This window comes from Antechinus flavipes, chromosome 1 (genome assembly GCF_016432865.1).
Source record: "Antechinus flavipes isolate AdamAnt ecotype Samford, QLD, Australia chromosome 1, AdamAnt_v2, whole genome shotgun sequence".
NCBI lineage: Eukaryota > Metazoa > Chordata > Mammalia > Dasyuromorphia > Dasyuridae > Antechinus > Antechinus flavipes.
The window spans coordinates 348,186,765-348,210,358 of record NC_067398.1 but is presented as its reverse complement, the minus strand read 5'-3'; the positions used below and the strand labels follow the sequence as shown (position 1 = coordinate 348,210,358).

The window sequence follows — 23,594 nt, the reverse complement described above, 5'->3', positions numbered from 1 at the left end:
TTGCAGCTCTGAATATTATCTGGTAGCCACACAAAGGAATTACAACTTACCTCTCCTTTTAAAAATATCTTGCCAACAATATGATTAAAAGTTTGCCTTTGGGTACCTACCTGGTCACCAAACTAGAAGCACAGGTAACTATAGAGGTTAAAATAAATTGAACTCACAAAAGTGTAGAAATAATTAAAGTAAAATATCATTTTACTAGTCACCAAGTGACCTTGCATTCAAAGATTCTATTCACTGCACCTTTTGTGCCAGCCTACCTGCCAGGCAGAATATCAAACTCAAATTTAGATTTTGGGTTCACCCACTCAGCCTCATCTACTCCCATGAAGGCTTTGCCCTATAACCACATTCCAAACTAGTCTTCTTCCCTACACATGTGCAAAGGATGAACTGAAATGAGATAATCTGGCTCTGTAAGGGCAGAATAAACACTGAAAGGATTCACTGAAGCCTAGCCTTAGGTATTGTGGCCTAACCTTGCTCTTCTGGGAAACAGCTGTAAAATACTACAAGGCAGCCTGACATGAAGTACTGGGGGTTTAAGTGGATATTTTAGAGCAAAGGATCCAGGCTGAAAGGCAGAATTGTGCAGAGCAGACAGGGTATTTGGAAAGCTGTTGGATGTTCTCATCAAATGACAAATTTCATATGAACTTAATGTGGAAAAGATTGAGTCCAGGAATTCTTGAATTCACAGCATGATTTTAATTTCTTTTAATCATGTCATTTATGAAAATGAATACACATACATTTATTCACATGCATATCTGAGAGGTAAGCTCTATAAGGAAAGAATTTAATTCAGGAAATTTAATAAAAATGATAAAAGAAAGTAATAAGGGAACAAAGAAATGAATGAGGGTATGCCTAAGTCTCTATCCTAAAATCTAAAATATGGTCCAAGCCTTTATCCAGAGATTATGCTGGAGCCAACTTGTACCCGTGAGTTGATTGTAAAATTTTTGGTAAAGAATTTACAACTCAGAAATCAGCAAGCACTACACAAATTAGGACTTGGTTGATTATTTTGTTGATTGTTTAGACATAAGAAAGTGATGGAGAAAAGATTAAAAATGCATATTAAACAGCATGGCGTGCTTTTTACAGAGCTGATTGTTTAACATTTACCAGCATACTCTTATATATCTCCAATAAAGTAGCACAAAGATCGAGAGGATATTGTAAACATGTTCTGAGATTGACTGAAAAAAATAAACAAATCAACACCGCACTTAATAAATATCTACCATATGCCAGGCTTAAAGAAAGGTAAAAGATGGTCTCTGCTTTCAGGGAGTCACGTTCTAATTAACTGTTAATGATTAGCTTTTATTTATTTTTTCAAATCTTTTGTTTTAATTTTTAAATTAATTCATTTTAAATATAAAGCTTTTCTGTTTTCAAAGCACATGCACAGTTTTCAACATTCACTTTTACAAAATCTTATGTTCCAATTTTTCCCCCTTTCTCCTGCCCCACCCTTCCCTAGATGGCAAGCAATCCAATTCTTCAATACATATTTCCACAATTATCTTACTGTACAAGAAAAATCAGATCAAAAAAGGAAAAAAATGAGAAAGAAAACAAAATGCAAGCAAACAACAACAAAATGAAAATATTATGTTGGGAACCATACTCAGTCCCCACAGTCCTCTAAGTGCAGATGGCTCTCTCCAAATGATTAGCTTTTAAAAGAGAAGATTTAGATGTAATATATTTGACTTCAATAATTTGAAATTCTGATATGTAGAATGATTAGATTTGTTGGATCTTGAAAGCTAGAGTTTGATTTAGTTAGAGTGAAATCAACAGTAGACAGATTGACAATTTTAAGGAAAAGATTTCCTAACATTTGGAGCTGTCTCATTTCCCAAGGAAGTTCCTTCTTGTATGCAAGATTCTATGCTGGGCCTTCCATATATAAAGATAAAAAATTCTGTATACCCAAGGAACTTACATTGTACTATGAAGATGTATCACTTAAACAGATAAATACAGAGTAATTTGAGGAGGGGCCCAGGGAAAAGGAAATGACATGCTAGCACTTAAGGTATATTCAAAGGCTTCATAGTGATTTTTGAGCTGACTCTTGAAGGTAAAGAAGGATTCTAAGGGATGGACAGGAATAAAAACATGATTTTTGAACTTAAAGATGAAAAATCATTATTTAATTTATTCCTAAAGTATAAATTTAAGTAATTTTCTGACAAGAATATATCATGTTTGTTTGTATGACATTATGTTAATGTAAATGCAACTTTTAGTCTTTGATATATCATACATTATAAATGTCCAAAGAGAAGAATTAGGAGAACTTTTAGGTGTTGTTAGTATATTATAAAAAAATTGCTCAGTAACAGGGGGAATTCTTGTGGGCCCTAAATTCTGTCAGATATGGTTAGTTTGCCCAATGTTAAAAGTCAGCAAAGAGCTGCAAGTAGAAAATGTGCATTTTGAATAGAGGGAAGATAATTATAGCATATGTGTGACATGGAAGATAATTATAGCATATGTGTCAATTCCTTTCATATTTCAAGTTTTTAATTTCTGAAGTTGTTTGTTGTTGTTGTTTAGGAGGTATTGAGAAACATCCTAGCCTGAAATTGAGATGTACTTGGGTGACTAGCAATTCACTGAGTTCACTAGGAACATCTTACAACCCAACACGTGCAGTTTCCTTACCTACAAAATAGTAGTTTATATTAGATGTGAGTATCCTAAAATTGCATCAAATCTAGCAAACTTTTCCCTAATGCATTTAATCTGTAAAGTGAGAGATGACTTTGGTACATAGTCTTTTGCCCTTTTAGAATATAACAGTGTTTAGAAACAAAGCAATTCAATAAACATTTATTAAACACTACTATGTGTCAGGCACTGTGCCAAGAACTAAGGATACCCAAAAAAAAAAAAAAAAAAAAGAGGCAAAACAGAGTCTCTATCCTAAAAGAGTTTATAATCTAGTGGAGGAGACAACAACCACCTTCTACTCCAAAACAAACAAAATAAAACAAACCAAGATGTGTGTGTATGTGTGTGTGTGCACGCACATGTCAAGCTATGTACAAAATAATAGGAAATAATTTTTAAAGGGAAAAGACTGGAATTAAGAGGAATTAGGGCAGTCTTCCTGAAGGAGGTGAAATTTTAGTTGGAGTTTAAAGTAAGCCAGGGAGAGCAATAGGGAAAGCATGGAGATCAAGTATGGGGAACAGCCAACAAAATGCCTAGAGCTAAGAGATGGAGCATCTTGTGGTTGGAACAGCCAGAGGACCATTATCACTAGTTGTAAAAATACATATTGGAGAATAAGGTGTAAAAAGTGTCTTTACCATTTTAAGGAAACTTATGCTTCAGGAGAGTTTTGTTTTTACAATAGAATGAACCTTGTTTAGCTGTGCTGCTTGCTACTTGTGGTATTGTGAAACAAGTCTCTTCATCACTCTCCATCTTAGCTGTAAATAATAGGGTTAGATGAGGTTTGTACTATAACAGCAAGCTCAAAACCTGAGTTCAAATCCAAGCTTACACATTATTAGCTGTATAAGCGTGAGAAAGTCTCTTAACTGTTTGCCTCAGTTTCCTCATCTTTGAAATGAGCTGAAGAAGGAAATGGCAGATCACTTTGCTATCTTTGCCAGGAAAACCCCAAATGGGTCACAGAGAGCCAGAAACGATTGAATAACAAGAACAAGTGTACTCTCTGTTGTCTGGAAGCTTAAAATCAACTTTACTTGGAATATAAAACGATTCAATATTATGTATTTCTGGTTTGTGTTTGATAAACTACTTATTTTTCAAGGCACATCTCAAGTTATACCTCTTACAGGAAGGCTTTCCTGATTTACTTTGTCCTTATTCCTCTCTTTTTTACTTAGATGTTTTGTTTAGAAATCTGTCTTTTATATATGTTGCGTCCTCAAGTAAAATATTTATCCTCTGGTATGGTGGAGAGAGCAGTAAGCAGCTCCAGAGCCAGAGGACACATTTTGTCAAGCAAATGACTTCCTGTCTCTGGGTCTTAGTTTCCTCATGTGTCAGAAGGAGGTAATTTCTGTGGTCTCCAACAATTCTTTCGACTCTGATTCTAAGATTATTGAGGTCAAAGGTTGTAGTTTATTCTCTTCTTCTCTCCTTTTTTCCTCCTCCTCTTATCTTCCTCTTCCTTTCACTCTCCTCCATTTTTCCTCCTCTCCTCCCTCCTCTTCCTTTTCTCCCTCTTTCTCTCCCTTTTCCCTTTCTTCCCCTCTTTTCCTTCATTTCCCTCCCATTGTATCTCGAGCACGTTACAAATAAGTGTTAAATATACACATTTTGAATTGAGTCAACTGCTTTGAAAATTCCAAAGGCCTTGGTAATCTAGAGTGGTTAGTGCCTTTCTTTTTTTCCCTAGTAATGTATTTAGTAGGTATTAAAAACTCATTATTGCCTGGTTTACAAAATTCATATGAACCTTAAGCAATTAGTATTGACTTTGAAATCTGTACTTTAAATTATTCTCAAATGTATATATACTGTGGTAAGAGGAAAGTATAATCGTAGTAAGTCTGAAATTTTCTGTTTCAGTGATCCATATGTAAAACTTTCGCTGTATGTAGCAGATGAGAACAGAGAGCTTGCTTTGGTGCAGACAAAAACCATTAAAAAGGTAAGTGATCATTGTTAATTGATAGTTGTGTTTATCACCAGACTCTTTGAAATCAATATGTTTTCTAAAGATTATGCCTTGAGCCATAAAAATGTTATAATTGGCTGTTTGTATTTTTAAATGTCCAACCACTTATTAGCCCTTCCCCATCCCCCCCTTTTTAATATATCATTTATTTGTTTAAGATCCTAAATAGCCAATACTTAGCACAGTGCCTGGCATATATTAAATGTATGATAAAGAGTGACTGATTAGTTTGAAAGCCACCTAGTTCAACTGTCTTATTTTATAACTGAGGATTTCAGATCTAAAGACTCTTTCTTTTGTATGTTAACTCACAGTATTCAGCATATAAGTATTTAATAAATGTTTCTCTATTGATTGAAAAGCCTTTGGGAAATGCAGCTAAGTTTTGGGGGAGGGGTAAAAACAGGGCAGTACATAGCCTTAACTTAAGAACCTGAAACAAGAAATTCCCAATATAGGTATTCTCTTCACTGATACAAATCGATAATTTATATTCTTAGAGACTTGAAAAGATGAATGATTTGTTCTTAGTCACAAAGCCCTTGAAACACAAAATTAACACTTGAGCCTAGATTTTTCTCAAGCCCAAATCTGGCTCAATATACATTATGCTTCTAAAGTGGCTAAAGAATAGAGAAACTTGTTTTAACAGTTGTTATAATTTTTTAACGGAAAAATGTTTCCTCTCATTTTTTAAAACAGAGAATAAAAACCTTGTTCTTAAATTAGGACATGTCTGTTTTAAAGAAAATTAGGCAGGTGTCTTTATTTGTGTTTATCCTCATTTTATATAAATAGCAAATATTTTAAGTTTAGATGTTAATTTTAAATAGTTTTTAAATAAGCTGGAGTTAGAAAAAACAATTGTCAAAGAGAATTTAAATGCATGTTTAATTTTATGCTAAATAAAATAAAAGGGTAATTAGAAGAAAAATAGACTTGAATCTCTGGTTCTACATGGTTTATTTGCATGTTTTCCATTTATAAAACAAAGAAACTAACACAGCATCCATATTTTTATGAAAATTATATTATTTTCACTTGATTATGATTTTAAATATTATTATTTTTCCTTCATCTTTTTCCATTTTTGGTTCTGCTTTTGTGCAATACATGCTTGATTCAATCAAGTGATGTGGGGCTTCCCTGATGGCTGAATATCCTTATCCTAGCTACTGTAATGCTGGCTTCCTGCTGCATGGGCAACATGAAATACATCTCTGATCTCATCATAGAGGTCATTTTATGAAAAGAAAAATGATTATTGTGTAGCCTCTACTGTTTCACGGTGCCTGGCATTAAAAATCTGTTTTCAAAATAGTAGAATATGTTTTGATTAGTTGGGAGCTTCCCGTGGAGGACGCTGGTGGCTGGCCATTGTTTCCTACATTATTAGCTGTCATTTGCTCAGCCATCAGTGTGGCAGGAAGGAAGCTGGCTAGGAGTGAGTGCAGGGTGCTCCTAGCCCACTTTCTCTCAAGAGAGACAGAACAAAACAAACAAAAGCGACAATAGCTTTCTAGTATTGAGAAGTGTTTTCTGCTGTGGGAATTAAAAAAAAAAAAATTCCTTCTCCTTGCCCCTGCACCCCTGCGTCTGCAGTGGTGGCTCCTTCCCTTTCTTTGCCTCCTGAGTAGTCGACTGCCAACATCCTGGTTAGTATTTCTGTCCTGTTTTCACTGTTGATGAATCACTCTCTCATCTTCCTTCTCTTCATCTCTGTTATTCCTCCATGCTGTGTGTTACTCTACATTTTCATTGTTCTCTAGTTTTCCATTTACCTTTGTGCCTTGGGAATTGATAGAATGCATGTGTCGAGGATTGCATCCTTATACAGGAAATGGGAGTCCTGGGCCTAGGTGACTGACATCACATCAAATTGGTTTTTCCCTTTCTCTCTCCCTCTCTCCCTTCCTTTCCTTTTGTCCTTTTCCTCCCTCCCTTTCTCCCTATTTTTCTTCCCTCTCCTTCTCTGCCTCTCTCTTTGCCCTTTCATTCTCTTTCTGCCTCTCCTTTCTGTATCTCTTTCTCGGTGTGTCTTTCTCATTTTTATGCTACTGCACACTTTTCAATAAAAAATAATGCAACTTTGTCTGTCGGGATTTTTTTAATCTTTAGCTGTAGAATTTGTGGAGAAAAGGCAGTCTTGACATTTTAATACCAGCGCAGTGTGCCTTTTGTGTGACAATATCTTTTGTTTCTATATGCTATGGTGCAGAATGAGAACTTCTTGCCTTTTTCTTTTTCTTTCTTTTTTTGTTTTTTAAATGAAATCTTATCTTTAAGAATAGGTTGATAAAGGTAGGGATTATCCTGCATGAGTCTGACTGGCATACATCAGAAGCTGAATAAGACATTGTAAAAATCTTTTTATACCTATTTTCTTTTCAAATGCATATGTTTATGCATGTGTCTGTGCATGTCCAAATCCTCATGTTCATATGAGATTAAAAGTCAGATTGACAAACTTCTTACTAGAAATGTGGTCGTGATTCATTTTGGGGAATGCTACACATCTGGGTATGTACATTTTGCTGAGTAGCCAAATGATTTTTGTTTTTTGTTGTTTTACAATAAATAAATGTATGTAATATGTTACATGCCTATATAATTTATTTAAAAATTCACTAATCCTATTATTTAATTTTTTACCTTCTGTTTTATACCCTATGTAATTTTCCTGAATTCATTAATAGAAATAATCTCTTTTGTGAAAGATTCTCTCCAAATTGAGATATTTTTAATTTTTAATTAGCAAATGCTAAATTTACTAAAAACCAGTCTTCCTACCCTTTCCACAAGCATTGTATTGCTCCATAGAGGATAGACAGTTAAGTCCTTCCTTATCTTTGTATTATATTATTATTTGTTTTAATAAATAGTATGGTTTTCTTCTGTTCACCACAATGTCTCCATATAGATCCCTGATGATCTCTGTTCTAGTGATAGATTTCTATTAATAGTCTAGAATCTATTTTTAGATCCTCTGCCTCATAAATACACTCCCACACACAGTTTTCTCTGTGGAAGAATTTCAATCAATTGGCTACATGGTTGGGGTTTTTGTTGTTTTGTCTTGTTTTTTTTTTTTGTTTTTTTTTTTTTTTTCTTTTTTCTACATTTCTTAGGTGGCATATTTTCATTATAACCATTAGCATTTACATGTAAGTTTTGTGACTTCAATTATATTGGAAATCTATAACAGTTCTAAAGATTATAAAACATGTTTAAAAATAAATAATTTCTCTTACAGACATTGAATCCAAAATGGAATGAAGAATTTTATTTTAGAGTAAGTTTTTTTTAACTTGTTTACACCACTTTATTCCTAATAATAACTTGGTAGACACATTTTTCTTTTGATTTTATTTTGGGGAGAGAAGGCGTACTACTGCTTATTTTCAATTTTGTTGGATCCTGAATATTTTGGCTGTTAAGCTTTTTTCTTTTTTAAGGCTACATAAAATATCATAATTTCTTTAAACCAGGAGCTAATAAAGAAAATTCAAGAGGCCAGGAGTGCTAAAGACAAAATATAGCACAGCTTCCTTCTGGCAGAATGATTATGTGAATGGAAGAAAATATCATCAATAAAAATCAAAAAATATGAAGAAATAGAACTGCTTATTCAGTTTTAATTGGTAATGCAGTAGCCACAGCAGTAGTACACTTTCCTCAGAGGATTCTGTAAATGGGGCACTCTTTGTATATGTGCTTATATATAATGGATATGTGCTTATATATAATCATATATCATAATTATGATATGGCAGTTAATACCTAACATTGACTTTCTGACATTCTAGGTTCCCTTGAACAATATATTTACATGTTCAAAACAACAACAAAATACATGAGAAAAGTTGTCATATTATTTACCTTTTTGAACCATTTGAATATTAGTTAAGTTGTATAGAAAAGACCAAGTATTTTAATAAAGTACTTTTTAAAAATTCTTTTTACATAGGGATATAATGAAGATGTTTAGAGATAAGCAAAAAATGTTTAAAGCTCAGAATTAAAATTTTCAACTAGGAAAACTTTGTTCAATTCTGGATTTCTTTTTAGATGAAAGTTATTTTAGTATTATTAATAACACCAAATTAGGTAAAATGTTAGTAGTTTTTAATCTTTTATAGCAGCTCTCTGTAGAGAAGCCTGAGCTATGAATTAACTTAAAGAATCCTCTAATATATTTACTCAGATTTTATTGTTAGTTATTTCTTTAATATTTTGGCAATATTAATTGATTCAATCATGGGAATAATTAAATGGTGTTACTATTCTCAAGAGTAGCACAGAATCTCTAAAAAAAATTTTTGTAACAGGATGGCTTATTACTGCCATTTCCATCTAGTCTTAATAGTGTGTTATGTGTTGCACTTGCAAAACTTATTGACTTCTTCCCTGATACATTCAGATGTGTAGCCTGCCATTGTGAATTAAATGTTTTTTAGCTTCTTTCTAAACATTCTAATAAAGTTTTTTATAGTTAAAAGCTGAAAAATCAATGAACAAAAACAAAACCATGCAGTGGTGTTTTGAAACTTTGTGGTGCAAAATTGAATTCTTTTAAATTCCAAATATTTTAAGGCTCTTTTCAGTTTAATGCATTGGTCACATTTAGCAAACATTTGGATACACTCTTTTATTCAACAAACGTTGTCTAGTCAACATTTAATTCTATACTTTTTCTTAAATTTTTAAAAATCCTTTCCCTTGATACTGAGCTAAGCTAAAGAATAAACCAGAGGAAGAAATCGCCTTCACATAATGCTTCCCAATATCCTTAGTGTCCTTTCCAGTACCATTATCTTGAATGTCATAGATTTCAACCTATCAAAAATTCAACCAATTCTATTAAAATTATCTTGTTACTTTTGTTCAGTTTTCATTTAGCCTTGGCCTTGTTAATTTAGTCTATAAACAAAAATGGTGTGTGTGTGTGTGTGTTTTCAATTGCCATTAAAGGCTTGTATATGTTTATTTCATTTTAAAATTTCAGTAGAAATCTGAGAGATTCATTCATATTCTTTACTTGCCAGAAGACATATGAGAGCCTTGAAATTATGATTTTAAAAGAAATCAAAAATTGCTTCTCCACGGGCAGAAAAGGGTGTGAATAGGCAATTTTTTCCCTACTTTTCCAGTATCAGAGAATTTTAGAACTTTGAGATGTTTTTGTTTAACAATCTTTTTATTTTCCTATCTAGAAAGACAAGATTTTGGATGGCTAAGTTAATTCCCCCTTGAACCCACAATAAGTTTGTGTCAGAGCCAGGGACACAAGTGACCTCTTAGGATTTACACATTACTGGTAGTTCCTGGATCATTTGAAAAGTCGATAAAGAGCATCATAGAACAGCATAGAAAGAACAACATAGAAAATTCCATAATGTTATTATGTATTACTAGTTCTATATACCTTTGCGTATCTGACATTTTAGGAGATTATAACATATAAACTGAATCTTTCAAGAATTTTAATCCAGTCTCCCTATTTGTCCAAGGATCCATGAGTAGTAAACATTAGGGACAATATTAGCACCTATGTCCTCTGACTATAAAAATTTTAATCTTTTGGATCAAAGTATTATGACTTATGTGTTCTCCTTCTTAAAAATCTGAATTAAACATTTAACAAAACATTCTGTGCTATATGCCACTTAAAATACTTGGTATATGGTAGGTATTTAATAAATGCTTGTTGATTGGTTAGGAGTGAGAGAGAGTTGAAGAATATGAGGAAGAAAGAGTGATACAGCATGAGATCAAAGCCAAGAAAGCTCATTTATAATTTAGGTGGCAAAGTGCTTTGAACACTGGCCCTGCACTCGGGAAAACTTGAGTTCCAATCTATCTTCAGACATTTACTAACTTTGTGACTTTGGACAAGATGCTTGACCTCTGTCAGCTTCAGTTTTCTCAACTGTAAAATATGAATAATAACATCACCCATCTCATAGAATTGTCCCAGAGATCAAATGAACTATCTGTAAAGTGTTCTTAGAACAATGTCTGACTCTGTGCTTACTAAATGCTTTTTCCCTTCCCTCCCCTTTCTTCCCTTTTCCTCCTTTCCCTTCTCTTCCCCTTTCCTTCCCTCTCCCCTTTCTTCCCCCCTCCGTCTTCCTCTTCCCTCCTTCTTCCTCTTCTCCCCTTCCTTATTGACTCTGTCTCTGGCTCTGATATTAAATAGTTGTGAGCACCTCTTTCATGTCTCTGTAGAGCACTTATCTTTGACCTGCCTGACTAGGAGTTAACTCCTTAGGCTTCAAGTTTCTGTGGAAGATGAGGCTAAGATAGAAATGCCTTTTATAATAATAATAAAAAATGTATAATGCCTTTCATAATAGACAAAAATTGAATTTTGAAGCACCTAAAATTATATCTAGGAAAATGATAATATAGTAACTTTTCCCCTCATTTATTGCATTATTGTAACTAATAGTCCATAATAGCCAGAAAATTAAACATTTGTCACTATAGATATTGCTGGTTAAATACATCCTAGTTTATCATTGTTTCTGTTTGCTTTGGTTTTATCTTTGGGCTATTTTTTGTTTGTTTGTTTTGAATTCTTTTTTATTTTTGAGTTACTGAATACATTTGTATTTTTTAATAGGTAAACCCATCCAATCATAGACTCCTGTTTGAAGTATTTGATGAAAACAGATTGGTAAGTTTTGACTTTTCACTCTTTACTATGCTTTTTCCAAACAATGATCTTAATGTGAAAATAGCATCTTTTTTGTGTATGTGTGTGGTGTACCAAAGCAAATTTGAATAGTGTGTATATGTATATGTATTTAAAATTTTTTGTTTCCGGTACTGGACTGCTGATTTCATCAGTGTAGGAAATAGTCTGACATGGAAACTTCATCCACCAATGCAGATTGTCAGCTCATCTGTAATTTATAATCTTACATAGTTGTTTGGCACACTGAAAGATTAAGTGGCTTGTCTGTGGATCATACTGTATGAGCAGAGAAAAAACTTGGATCCAGGTCTTTAGACCTAGATCACACTGAACCTCATGTATGCAATTTTCAATGTCATTTTGTTTAGTCGTCTGTAATCATATTAACATGTGTATGTCATAGGTCAGAGCAGTTTTTATAGTAGTGTTCAGATATCTTAAAATTTTTAAATATTCATCTATATTTGTGCTAATTTAAAATATTCACCATCTGTAGTTGTGCTAATTATGTGGTAGTGTCATGGGAGAAGATTAATGATATTTGGGTATATGTGCTTTTTCTCTCAGTAATTAAAAATAAAACCCATTAATGTGAACATAGATTCTTTATGCACTGATGTTTGGCGTGGAGAATGGTGGTATAATTGTTTAAGGATTACTCATTATATGTCAACTAACTTTGTGGAATTCTAATGTATACTTGTTTTTCTTTGTGCAAAGTAGTTTAGGATAAATCTAACAACCTAAAATGAAGGATGAATTGTATGAGAGAAGAAAAAACACAATTTTTTTCAATTACAGTTTTTTTTTGAAGTGTTTTTTTAGTTGTTGTTTAGTGGTTTTTTAGTTGTTTCCAACTCCGTGTTATCCCATTTGGGATTTTCTTGGCATAGATACTGGAGTGGTTTGGCATTTTATTCTCCAGCCTACATTACAGATAAGGAACTAAAACAAACAGGGTTAAGTGATTTGCCCAAGGTCACACAGTTAGTAAATATCTGAGGCCAGATGTGAACTTAGGAAGATGAGTCTTTCTTTACTCCAGGCCTGGTACTCTATCTTCTATAGCACTCTGTCCCTCCCCCTCCAAAGAAAATGATTCCTTTTCTCTTTTGAAGTAAAGAAGAAAAATTGACACCTGGAATACTTTGTTAAAATGGCCTACAGATAACAATTTGGAGAGAAATGCAAAAAAAGGTCCAGCCTTTCAATTTGAGATTTTTGTTTCCTTATTTTGCTTAAATGACAAAATATTTTATATAGTTAAGTAGACCCTTTATTTAAAAAAAAAAAAAGACAATTATTACAAGCAAACCATCTATGGAAATCTCCATACCAAAATAATTAATTTATCAAGATTCAAATCTAAGCATAGATACTTAACAGCTCTGTGACCCTGGGCAAACCATCTAACCTCTGTCTGCTTCAGTTTCTTTATCTGTAAACTGGTAATAACAACAGGATCCACTTCCCAGAGATGTAATATAGATTAAAATATGATTATATTTGTAAAGCATTTAGTAAACTTTAAAGCACTACAATATGCTCCTAGTATAATACATTACTATTGCTATTGCTGTTTCTGCTGCTTTTACTCCTGCTGCTGCTACTATTACTACTACTACTACTACTACTACTACTACTACTATTACTACTATTACTGCTGCTGCTGTTGCTGCTATTGTTACTTATTACTCCTTCTCCTTTTCCTCCTCCTACGATGATGACGTATCCTCCTCTTCCTCTGTTCACTGTCCCCAAAATGTAGATTCTAATTGTTTAGTACTTTGTTTTAATTTTCAATCCAAAATGTACCTTTATAGATCCATTCAGTTACAAGCAACCTTCTCTCCACTTATTCCCCAATTAATAGATGAAGAAATAGAGTTGGTGACCACAAAGTGGGTGAAGTGACTTGTCCTAGGTCTTACTGCTTTTTATCAGAGACAGAGGCAGTATTTAAGTTCAAGCCTTCTAGTTCTTGGGGAGTATTTCTTGGCCAACCTATTTTATTGAATTTAAATCAGCATACACTTCACTGTCATTATACAACCAAATAATGCTCGCTCTTGTCTTCTTACGTGCTTGATGCTATTCCAGAAAGCACATGAGACAAGTTAGATTTCTTCATATCTCTCAAGAACTTTTACATCAAAAAAAAAATATATATATATATAGATCCAGGGTTGATGAACATATGGTTTTTGCCTCTTGGTAATTATAAACTAGAAAATCCATAAAAACAGTATATGTAGCAATGTAGTATATAAATAATGCTAACATTTTTATTGTCAGTGCTCTAAATTCTATTATGCACATATGCTTATGCTCATATAGAAGTAGATGGGGGGTTATTTTGGAATGGGGTTTTGCTGTTTTTTATGCTTTATTTGCACATAGTCAAGAAAAATTAGATGGAAGAGACTATATTGGAGAATGTTAAGATAAGACAAAGCCCACTCAAATAATACAGATCTTGATAATTAAATAAGACACAATACCTAGAAGAGAAATAAGTGACTTTTTGTTGTTGAATTGAATTCTTCATTTAATATACTGTTTTTAGTTCAGAAAAATTCACTGTGAAAATAAAAAGATTTTCCTTTTTTCTTTATTTAACTATGCTGCCTTTAAGATTTTCTTGTATTCTGTCGCTAGTTCCTCCAGTGTTCCTTATTAGAAGGGTCTAAAATGCAGAAGACATGTTTATCAGTGTACTACTGTAGAAAGAATGCTTTATCTGAAAATTATGTTTAATAATACTAACACCTGGATTTGCACCAAGCTGTCTGCAGAACTGTTACTATGTGACGAATGCCTGTGTTCTTTCTTGTTGGCTCACAAGCCTGTTAAAAGACAATATGGGATTGTGCTGGTGCTTGGCAGTTTTAGTGTTGAACAAGCCAGATTCCATTTCTTTCATAATTGGTCATTTTGGCATTTGAAAACATGCTGCTAGAAAACAGATTTGGATTTCTAAATGTGGTGTTGAACTCCCCCTATTTCCACCCCCAAACTCCCTACCTTTACCCCATATTCATGATTCCAGATCTGCTGTCAAAAGTATAATTTGGGATTTTAATAGAAACTAGGCCCTTTCTATTTGGATTCTCTTCCTTTTCTATCCCAGTCAACCTTATATGACTAAAGAATTACTACTTCTGGTCTATGAGAAAGAATTAATGTGAAAGACAATTTTTATAAATATTTTTCTGGATTAACGATGATTACATTTTATGAATTTTAAAACCCTCCTATTTTGTGAAACATTTTGGATCTTAGCAAGCACAAGAATATCACATATGTGCATTCAAACTGCACTAATTTGGCACAACGTTTTCTGTGGTATCTATATGTAATTAATACAAATCTGTGTATATACCAGCCTTTTTTGCTTTTCTTCATTCAGTCTTTCCTACCTGGCATGTACATAAAATAATATTTTTAAGCTGCATTTCTTATTGCTCTTTTTACTCTCCTTGTGTGAGAATATTTTGTAAAAAAATCTTTTTTGTGGTAGCTGTTAAAGAGAAAGTTTCAGTGTAGGGGCAGTGTAGTTATAGCATTAACTTATTTCAGTATTTTAAATTGTCTCCCATCCCATCCCCCACATAGATATTTTCTTACTTGTGGATCATAGTCTAATTATTTAGCACTAAAGGGAACTACTTTTGGGTAGTGTGTAATTGTATTTATAGTATGTTTTTATTAGTTTGCATTCCACCATGGTAGTCTGATGATGTCATAAATAATCCAGCAAGACAAACAAACAAACAAAATCTGTTGCTTATGAAAACCTGAGACCTGTTTCTACTTTTAAGTTAATCTTTCTGAGAAGGGGAGAAAATGTGCGGTTGTTTTTTTCATGGAAGTCACTTTGTATTCATTTGGAAAAGCTTGCTCTTTCTGTGGTGTGTGTGTGTGTGTGTGTGTGAGAGAGAGAGCGCATGTGTATATGTATGTGTGAGCGCGTGTGTGTGTTGCTTATTTCAGAAGTACCCTGTGAATATGATGTGATTTAGATTAATAGTAGCGCTAAGAGTGTTTGCTGCCCTAGTCAGCTGTGAGAGCTCGCCCGCTGGGGCAATGCCTTTCTGATGGAAAAAGAGCAGCTGGGAAGGTGCTGTTTCAGGCTCTTACTGTTTAAAAGAGAGAGAGGGAGAGAGAGAGAGAGAGAGAGGAAAAAAAAACAACCCAACTCCAGAAGCTGGCATTGGAGAAAGAGAACAAGGTCATGTGGCTCTAACCATCCTACCCTCTGTCCCAGTGTGCAGAAGCTCTGATTTCTCTTATCCAATCATGCCTGGAATGCAGCTTGCCACTTGGGTTATTTCTGCTATCTGTCGCTATCATTGGTGCAGTGCTAACAGTTTGGCAGATGGGACAATTTTTCTTGGAGTTTATGTCTTTGATTTTTAACTTCTGGCAGTGCCTGAATTGTTGTTGTTGTCTCCCTCTCCCTTCCTGCCCTCCTGTTAAACCATGGCCCATCGGCTGCGGTTTCATTTTGGCTCTGGTCGAAGCAACACAGCCCCTGAATCAGAGATCCTAGATCGAGAGAGAGAAGACGATTTTTTTATGGCATTCCACACTTTGCCAAGGAGAAACAGTCCTCACCCATTCTCTCAAAATGGAGCAGAGTATGGTGGCGATAGCCTACAAGAAGTGGGATCCCTCAAACGAAGCACATCCATGTTTATCCCTCAGCTGCTGAATAACATTGATGCCCGTCCAACAAGGAGCTCATCTGTGCAAATCTCCCTGCAGCGCAAAGCTGTGAACGGACATACTGATGAGTGTGGGGCACCAGAGTCTCTTGATGAGGACCTTTCTTATAAATTTTCAGATCTTAGGGAGAATTTTACTGCATCAGTAAGTAGACCTTCTTCATCCCAAAGCAGCTCCCAAGAAACTTCTGAAAGAGAATCTCCCAATAATTCTCCACCAAGCTTGCTCGATGATTTAGGACAACAGGTCAATGGATCTAATAATACTTGCAGTCACAGAGTATTTTGTACCATTCCTTCCGATAACCAAGGTGATGCTATCCCCTCAGTTGCCCAGGCTGTAGAAGGCAATGAAAATGCTTCAGGCTTGAACATAAGTGGAGTAAGAATTCAGCATCGTGCTTCAAGTGCTGATATGCATCAGGTGAGACTCTTGCCCTTTGGATCAGAGGTTCAGAATAATCCCTCTGCTCCTGAGCCCAGACGTTGGTCTTTGCAACATGTGCCAGATGTATCTGCTAGTTCTGGGAAAAGGTGTTTTGTTTTCCAGTTGCAGCAACCCCAAGCAAGCACTCCAAGCCCTGGTGGTGATTACAATTTTGGATTTACTGGAACAAAAGGGGACAGGTTAGTCAGGTATCCAAGAATAAGGCTAGAGAGGAGTACCTCCTATCCAGTTCAACCTCGACCTGAACGAGTTAGCCCAATGGAAGACAGGATCAATTCGGAGCCTTCTAACAATAGTAGTAATTGTCCTGAAATACACAGGAGTAACTCAGTAGAAAGGATCTCACAGAATAAGGGCTGTACTTTTAAGATCAGGCAAGATCAGAATTCTCGGCAACAACACTTTAGAATTCTTGTCACTCGTGGCCATGAAGAACCTCACCAGACTGTTGAAGATAGTTGCTCTGACACACCTGCTTCTACAGCAGCAAGCACTCTGGTAAGTTAGGTATTGAATGTATTATGTTCCCATTTGAGCATTAGACAAAAATAATACATTCACTCTGGGAATGCTTTTTTTTGGGGGGGGAGGGGTAGCTTACAACTAAAAGAAGCATTCTTCTACAATATTTGAAGTTTTTTAAAACTGAAGACATGACTTTTATGCTCTTTAAATATCTGCTGGATCAGTAATTGATTGAAATCATGTTATAGTAAGACTGATGTTTTGCAAGAAAATATTTTCAGTTAAAAGTTTTTTCCTTAGAAATCTTGAAAGGCCCTTAGCTGATTTTATATTTGAAGGAAATATATCCATGTTCTCATTTCGGTGAAATATAATGGTTCCCCTTTTTCCATGCTTAAAAAGCAATTCCATCTCCTCCCCTCACCCCCCCCCCCCAAAAAAAAAAAAATAAAACCTAGCCAAAGTTTCACATGCCAATGTTGAAAAATCCATAAGGAACTTCATCTTGTGCTGGGCCTTTTCATCAAAAGTAATCTCTGCTTTAAAGTATTAGGAAATAGGGAAATAATGATGTAGTTTCTGTTAACTAATTAGAATATTTACAAAAATGTTTGCATGTCCTAAAGTTCTTGTCTGTTATATTAGGAGTTGATCTAGTTCAGATATTTTGTGTGTTTGCTTTGATTAATTAGAAGATGTACTGTGTGTGAGTAGAAATGCAGTACATGTGGTATGTTACTTACTTTTGAAGCAAAATAACTTTATGGACCAAGAACGGGTAAAACTTTTATGGGGAATCATTAATTCTCAAGTTGCATTACAGTGCAATTTAACACTGCCCACTTGAGACTCCAGGCTCAATGATGCTGTATATAGAATAGTAAGTGCCCTATCTCCAGCTGTGAAAACAGACTCACTCAAACAGATTCTGGCCTTTGCTGCTTGTGTGTGTTCTTGTTCTCTTATGCTCTCCCTTTCAGTGAAATGTAGCACAGAAAGACAGCTGCTTACTTCACCCAAGCCATATGATGACTCTGCAGCTCTCATACTTTCTATCTAGCAGGGCAAGTGATATGGAAACTTTAATCGGATGATTTCCTTTGTTTATAACCACTAGATTTAAGTGTTTTCCAAAAGAATTCATTCCTTGTGTTTTTTATAATTATTATTATTTGTCTTTCAGCATTATATAGCATCCTTACCTTACTGAGAAGCTTTTGTTTCTGATAGTTAAAAAAAACAAAAACAAAAAAAAAACTCTAGCTAGCTAGATAGTTTGATATAAACACATATTTAAAATGCTTTGTTCTGCAGATGATACTTTCTTCCTATTTTATATGTGAATTGTAACATTAGTTTCATAAATAATTCTTAGGCTGGTTGATATCCCAGTAGTACTATTAAGCTCACTGTGCCACTTTTTCAAGAGTGCATCACCCCCCAAGCAAATGTTATCTTTTGGATGTCTGGGAGTCCGAACTCCCCATCTTTGCTTTTTGCTGTCTCAGTCTACTCCACTCCTTTCATCCCCTTACCCCCTTTTAATATCTCTACCCTTTCTGGTAAACTACTGTGTGCTTCATCGATGATTTTAGCCAAAGTTATCCTTCATTAAGTAGAATAACTACATAGAAAAGGATTAGGAAGCTTCTGATGTTTTAGAATATTTACCCTAGATATGAACGTGTGTCTATGAGTTCAGAGTCACATTTTTCTTAAACAGTCACCTTCAGTGCACTGCTTCATTTGGGCCATTTATTCCTCGTAAATGTTTTAAAAAATATATCCATAACTTTATTTTGACAGTTTGTTCCCAAAAGGAAAGTTTTGGTGTTTACCGTAGTTCTACATCCAAATTGTACCACCGAATTATTAGTTTTATAGTTTGACTTTAGACACAAAGGAATTAAGTATTTTTAATTATATAAATTATATATATATTTAAATTATAAATTATTGTAATTATTATAAATAGGTTTCTAATTTAAGTGTTTCTGACTAAATTTATTTCAATACACAATTATATCTTGAAAAGTTATTAATCAGAAACATGCAGGAGAATGGAAAGCCAAAAAAAAATGTATTCTCTGAATATCTTGGACAGTTAATTCAGTGAGTCAGTACTGAGGTCCTTTGCCATTTTCTTGGTTGTCAAGTAGTGCATGAGAATTGGTTGTTGGAAGAAACAACGCAAAGAATTCCAGTCCTTTTATTTTTAATTTAATTTAATTTTTTTTTTTTTTTACTTTAGAAGCAGGTTCTCTTCTCTCTTTTCTACTGTGTTACATGTGTTTGATGTGAGCCCAGGCCTTGGAGTGTGGGCAGCAGCTGCCATGGCCTTATTTATCTTGAAGGGAAACATTCATATGGGCGTCTACAGACCTACTGCCATCAGTAGCATTTGTGAACTTTTGCATATCTTTTGTTTTACTGAGAAGTTTTTTCATTCTAAGATTGGGATTTTATGATAGGTTTCATGAAACATTGACTAAAAATGAGATGAATACAGGGCCAAATTTATTCCATGAAGAATGTCTAGAAACATTTTTTCTTGGGAATGATACTCAACATTCTCTACACACACACACACACACACACACACACACACACACACACTTGTAGACATCTCTATGTGTGCCCATGTATAGATGTATATATGTCTATGTGTGTTAACATAAATATGTGCATAGATACATATGCTTCTGTATATATAGACACATGTAGACGAACACACACACACACACACACACACACACACACGCTTGCATGCTGCTCCAAGAATCTTGGAGCAAGTACATTGTAACCCTCTCATAAAACTATTATTAATTTTTTCGAATGAAATTTACCAATGAAATAATTTGGTTAAGTAAAGCTTTGACTAATTGTTTGTAATTATATTTCTGTGGACCCAAATTTAACTTGTATAAGAAGCTATAACACAATCAACTTATACTAAACTTATTTTTTTCAACAATCTCTACCTAGTTGTGTCTAATGATTGTACTGTCTCATTAGCCCTGTAACCTGAGAGAGAGGAGATTAAGGTTTAATCAATAGCTATTAGTTTCTTTCACTTAACTATTGCCTTTGAAGATTCACATGTTAGTTTGGTTTATCCAAGAGGAAAAGAAAGTTCATTTACATTTCACACAATTGAGCTTAATGTTTGCAGAACCTATTATATTTTACATTGGAAGTACTTGTTGGAGATGCACAATTTCATATCCACATGACCACTCATTCTTCTTCCTGTACTTAAAAAAAAAATCCTGTATGAAAAATGTGCCCAATATTTACTTATCATCATTAGTAGAAATATTTAAGAGCCTACTGTGTATATTGCATAATACTAAGTATTTGCAGAGTGAAGGATATCAAATATGATTCTGGCTTACACCTTCAAAGAGCTCAATATGTGAGATTTGAAAAGACCACGAAAATTGACTATTAAATCAAATCTAAATTTATGAGAACCTCTCTTGCCTAATCTACAAGAATCAAATTGAGCTACTTGCTTTTCCTCGTTTTTTTGCTACTTTCCCATCTTCCCAATTCTCAGATTCAGTACCCTTTTATAACAGTACAATCTGTTGGAATTACTCTTATCTTTCATTTTCTAATATCTGTAGCACCTCCTATGAATCCTTTCCTAAAATTTCCATACTTTTCTTCAGCTAGAAGTAAATTTCCCTTCTAAGTGTCTCACTTAGGATTTTTAAAAATTACTTCTCTAATGTATTTGTATTCTATTTTTTTATATAAGTCAAGTAATATACTTCTATTGATTGTTTTCTTGCAGAGTGCAATCATATTCTGTTCTTCCATCCCTTAAACTTTTGCTCAACTTATAGGTAGAATAATACCTATGTCATTGCACTCCACTTCTTTAACTTTATGGAAGTGACAAGTATAGTATGTCTAAAACTGCCAAACTCATTATTTCCCTTTACAATCTGTTGTTCATCCTTATGCTTATTGGTGTCAAGGACATCACCCTCGGGCTCATAGCCTTAATCATTCTCTTCTCACTGTCACTAGCCTCCTCATTTTTCTTCAAGTCCTATTTGATCTTTAGAATTATATTCAATTTTGATCTTTTGATGTGCCCTTTCTTCCATTTGCATTGTTGTAGTTACTATATATGTTGTTTTCTTTTCTTGCTTACTTCAATCTGAATCAGTTCATGTAGATCATTCCATGATTCTCTATTTTCTATTTCATCATTTTCCACAGCATTCCTGACATAACTGTTAACAGTAATCTTCCACTTTTTTTTTTCTGCTTTAACTTTATCCCCTCCCTAATGTATATTCCATACACTTCCAATGAGATATTTGTAAAACTGTCTCTTCTTGATGTAAAACAAGACAGAGTATCAGGTGCTTATTCAGTGTCAGGCAATGCTTTATGTTGTGAGGATTCAATTATAAACAAACAGAAAGGATGCTTTTTTCCCCCCTAGAAGCTTTTAATAATGAATAATACCCAAAAGGGAACTAGAAAGGAGGATGAGAAAGGAAAAGGTACCTCACATTTCAAAAAGTCAAAAATAAAGCTAGGAAGAGAATGAGGGTTGGCTAGTCAAAATGGAAGCTCTCAATGAGAGTGAAGGAGTCTTGAATACTGTGGGGATATTTATTCTAAGTGAGAGGAATGTAAGGGTAGGTGACTGTTTCAGTAGGAAAAGGCTAGGACAAAAGAAAAAAAAGAACTAAAGAAATGTGAGATGCACAAATTTATGTGGTAGAGTCCTTTGAGTTTGTATTTGTCTGATTAGCCACAGGCAGAGACACTACACTGTATGTTGATCCCAACATAATGGTATCATTTTGCTTTTCTTTGAGGAGCAAACCAACCCATGAAGAGGCTCCAGATATTGATGGGAATTCCAAGGCAAAATGACGTTAGGCATAATGGCAAAGTTCAGATACTCAGAAGCAAAGTCATTAGGATAAATACCTGTTTTGCAATTCCACAACATCTCTAAATACAGCCCCTCCACTAAATGTTCTACTTCTCTTGATGGGACTGATCTTTTCCCAATCTCTGAGCCTCAGTCCTATTCTCTATAAAATGGAGAAAATTATGCTTACTGGTAAAGATCAAATGAAATTTTTTTTATGTAAAATATCTTGTGAACCATAAAGCTGCTATTGTTATCACTTCTAGTAGTATTATCATAATTGTTTTCTTATGCTTAGTTTTCAATCTAATCCAATAAAGATTTGCTAAATTCTAATGGTGTTCCCAGGCACTATATTAAGTGCCTGGAATAGTTAATAAAAAGATAGTCCCTATTCTCAAAGAGTTTACCATCTAATGAGGGGAAATAACACAGAAGAAGAGGCAGGAAAATGGATGGGTGGGACAGGGGACACTAAGGAGTTTTCCACATGGGGGCATCCTGTACTTTGGAGTTGAAGGATATTAGATGTAAAGTGAATCAAAAATAACTTACATAAAGGAAGGCATTGGGAGAGGTTTGGTACTTCATTCTCTAGACTTTCAATGTGAGAGAAGAAGGAAGATGAGGAAGGTTGTGTCACTCAAAGCTTCAGTTAGTAGCACAATGAAAAGATTAAAGATCATGAACTTAATTTGGAAGGTGCATCTAGAGCAGTAGGTTTCATTCATGTAGGGTACTCATGGAGTACATACTTCCTCTACCACTGAAGATGTTTATTTGTCTTTGATTTATATTCTCAGTTTCTTGGTGTTTTGAGAGATTGATTTGTGTATGGTCACATAGACAGTATATGCCAGAAACAATACATGAATCCTGGTCTTCCTGACGTCAAATTTATCCTTGCTGCTATTCTACACAGACTACATCATATTACCTTTTATTATTGTTGTTATTGTTGGTACTTTCATCTATTATTATTTTTTCAGTAATAATATTACTAAATGAAATCAAATACTACTTGCTAAGTATTACTAGCATGTGATTTTTTTGATCTATAATAGACAATTTGAGATCTTTGTTTTTACTTTGCTTTAGTTTTAAAGTATAACAATTCTTTCTTACTTTAGTAACTCTTTGCCTCATTATTTGAAGATAAGAAACATCTTTATTGCTGTAACTTAGAGGTGAAACTCTTTCAGTGGAGGTTTTCTTGTATTTTCTTCAAGATAAGTGAGAATGAATCCTTCTCTTTTTAATCTTTTAAATGTGCTGTATCTTAGAAAGAATACTGGGAATTGAATGTAGACTACTTATATTTTGGTTTTTCTTCCCAGGTTATTTTTTACCTTTCTGAATCCAATTTTCCTTGTGCAACAGGAGAACTGTATGGATCTGCACACATATATTGTATTTAAGATATACTTTAACATGTTTAACATGTATGAGACTGCCTGCCATCTAGGGTAGGGGATGGAGGGAAGGAAGGGAAAAGTTGGAACAGAAGTGAGTGCAAGGGACAATGTTGAAAAATTACCCATGCATATGTTCTGTGAATAAAAAGCTATAATTAAAAAAATATATAAATGTGCTATATCTCTGTGAAGTTTGTTATATAGGAAGAAATATGAATATTCTGCATATATGAGTTTTGTGTAAATAAAATT

At 34.2% G+C, this 23,594-nt stretch overlaps 1 protein-coding gene across 8 annotated transcripts in view; it reads left to right on the top strand.

Annotated features, from left to right (window-relative positions):
• NEDD4L (NEDD4 like E3 ubiquitin protein ligase) overlaps window positions 1-23,594 on the top strand; it is a 465,473-nt gene that overhangs the window by 253,178 nt on the left and 188,701 nt on the right. For 3 of the 8 annotated variants that reach the window (XM_051969577.1, XM_051969576.1, XM_051969578.1), the window contains 3 exons: window positions 4,576-4,657; window positions 7,938-7,976; window positions 11,310-11,363. In XM_051969577.1, coding sequence (XP_051825537.1) covers window positions 4,576-4,657; window positions 7,938-7,976; window positions 11,310-11,363 — 175 coding nt within the window. Of the gene's footprint in view, window positions 1-4,575; window positions 4,658-7,937; window positions 7,977-11,309; window positions 11,364-15,302; window positions 17,058-23,594 lie in introns of those variants that run through there. The other 5 variants (XM_051969572.1, XM_051969571.1, XM_051969575.1 and 2 more) reach the window with 4 other exon arrangements.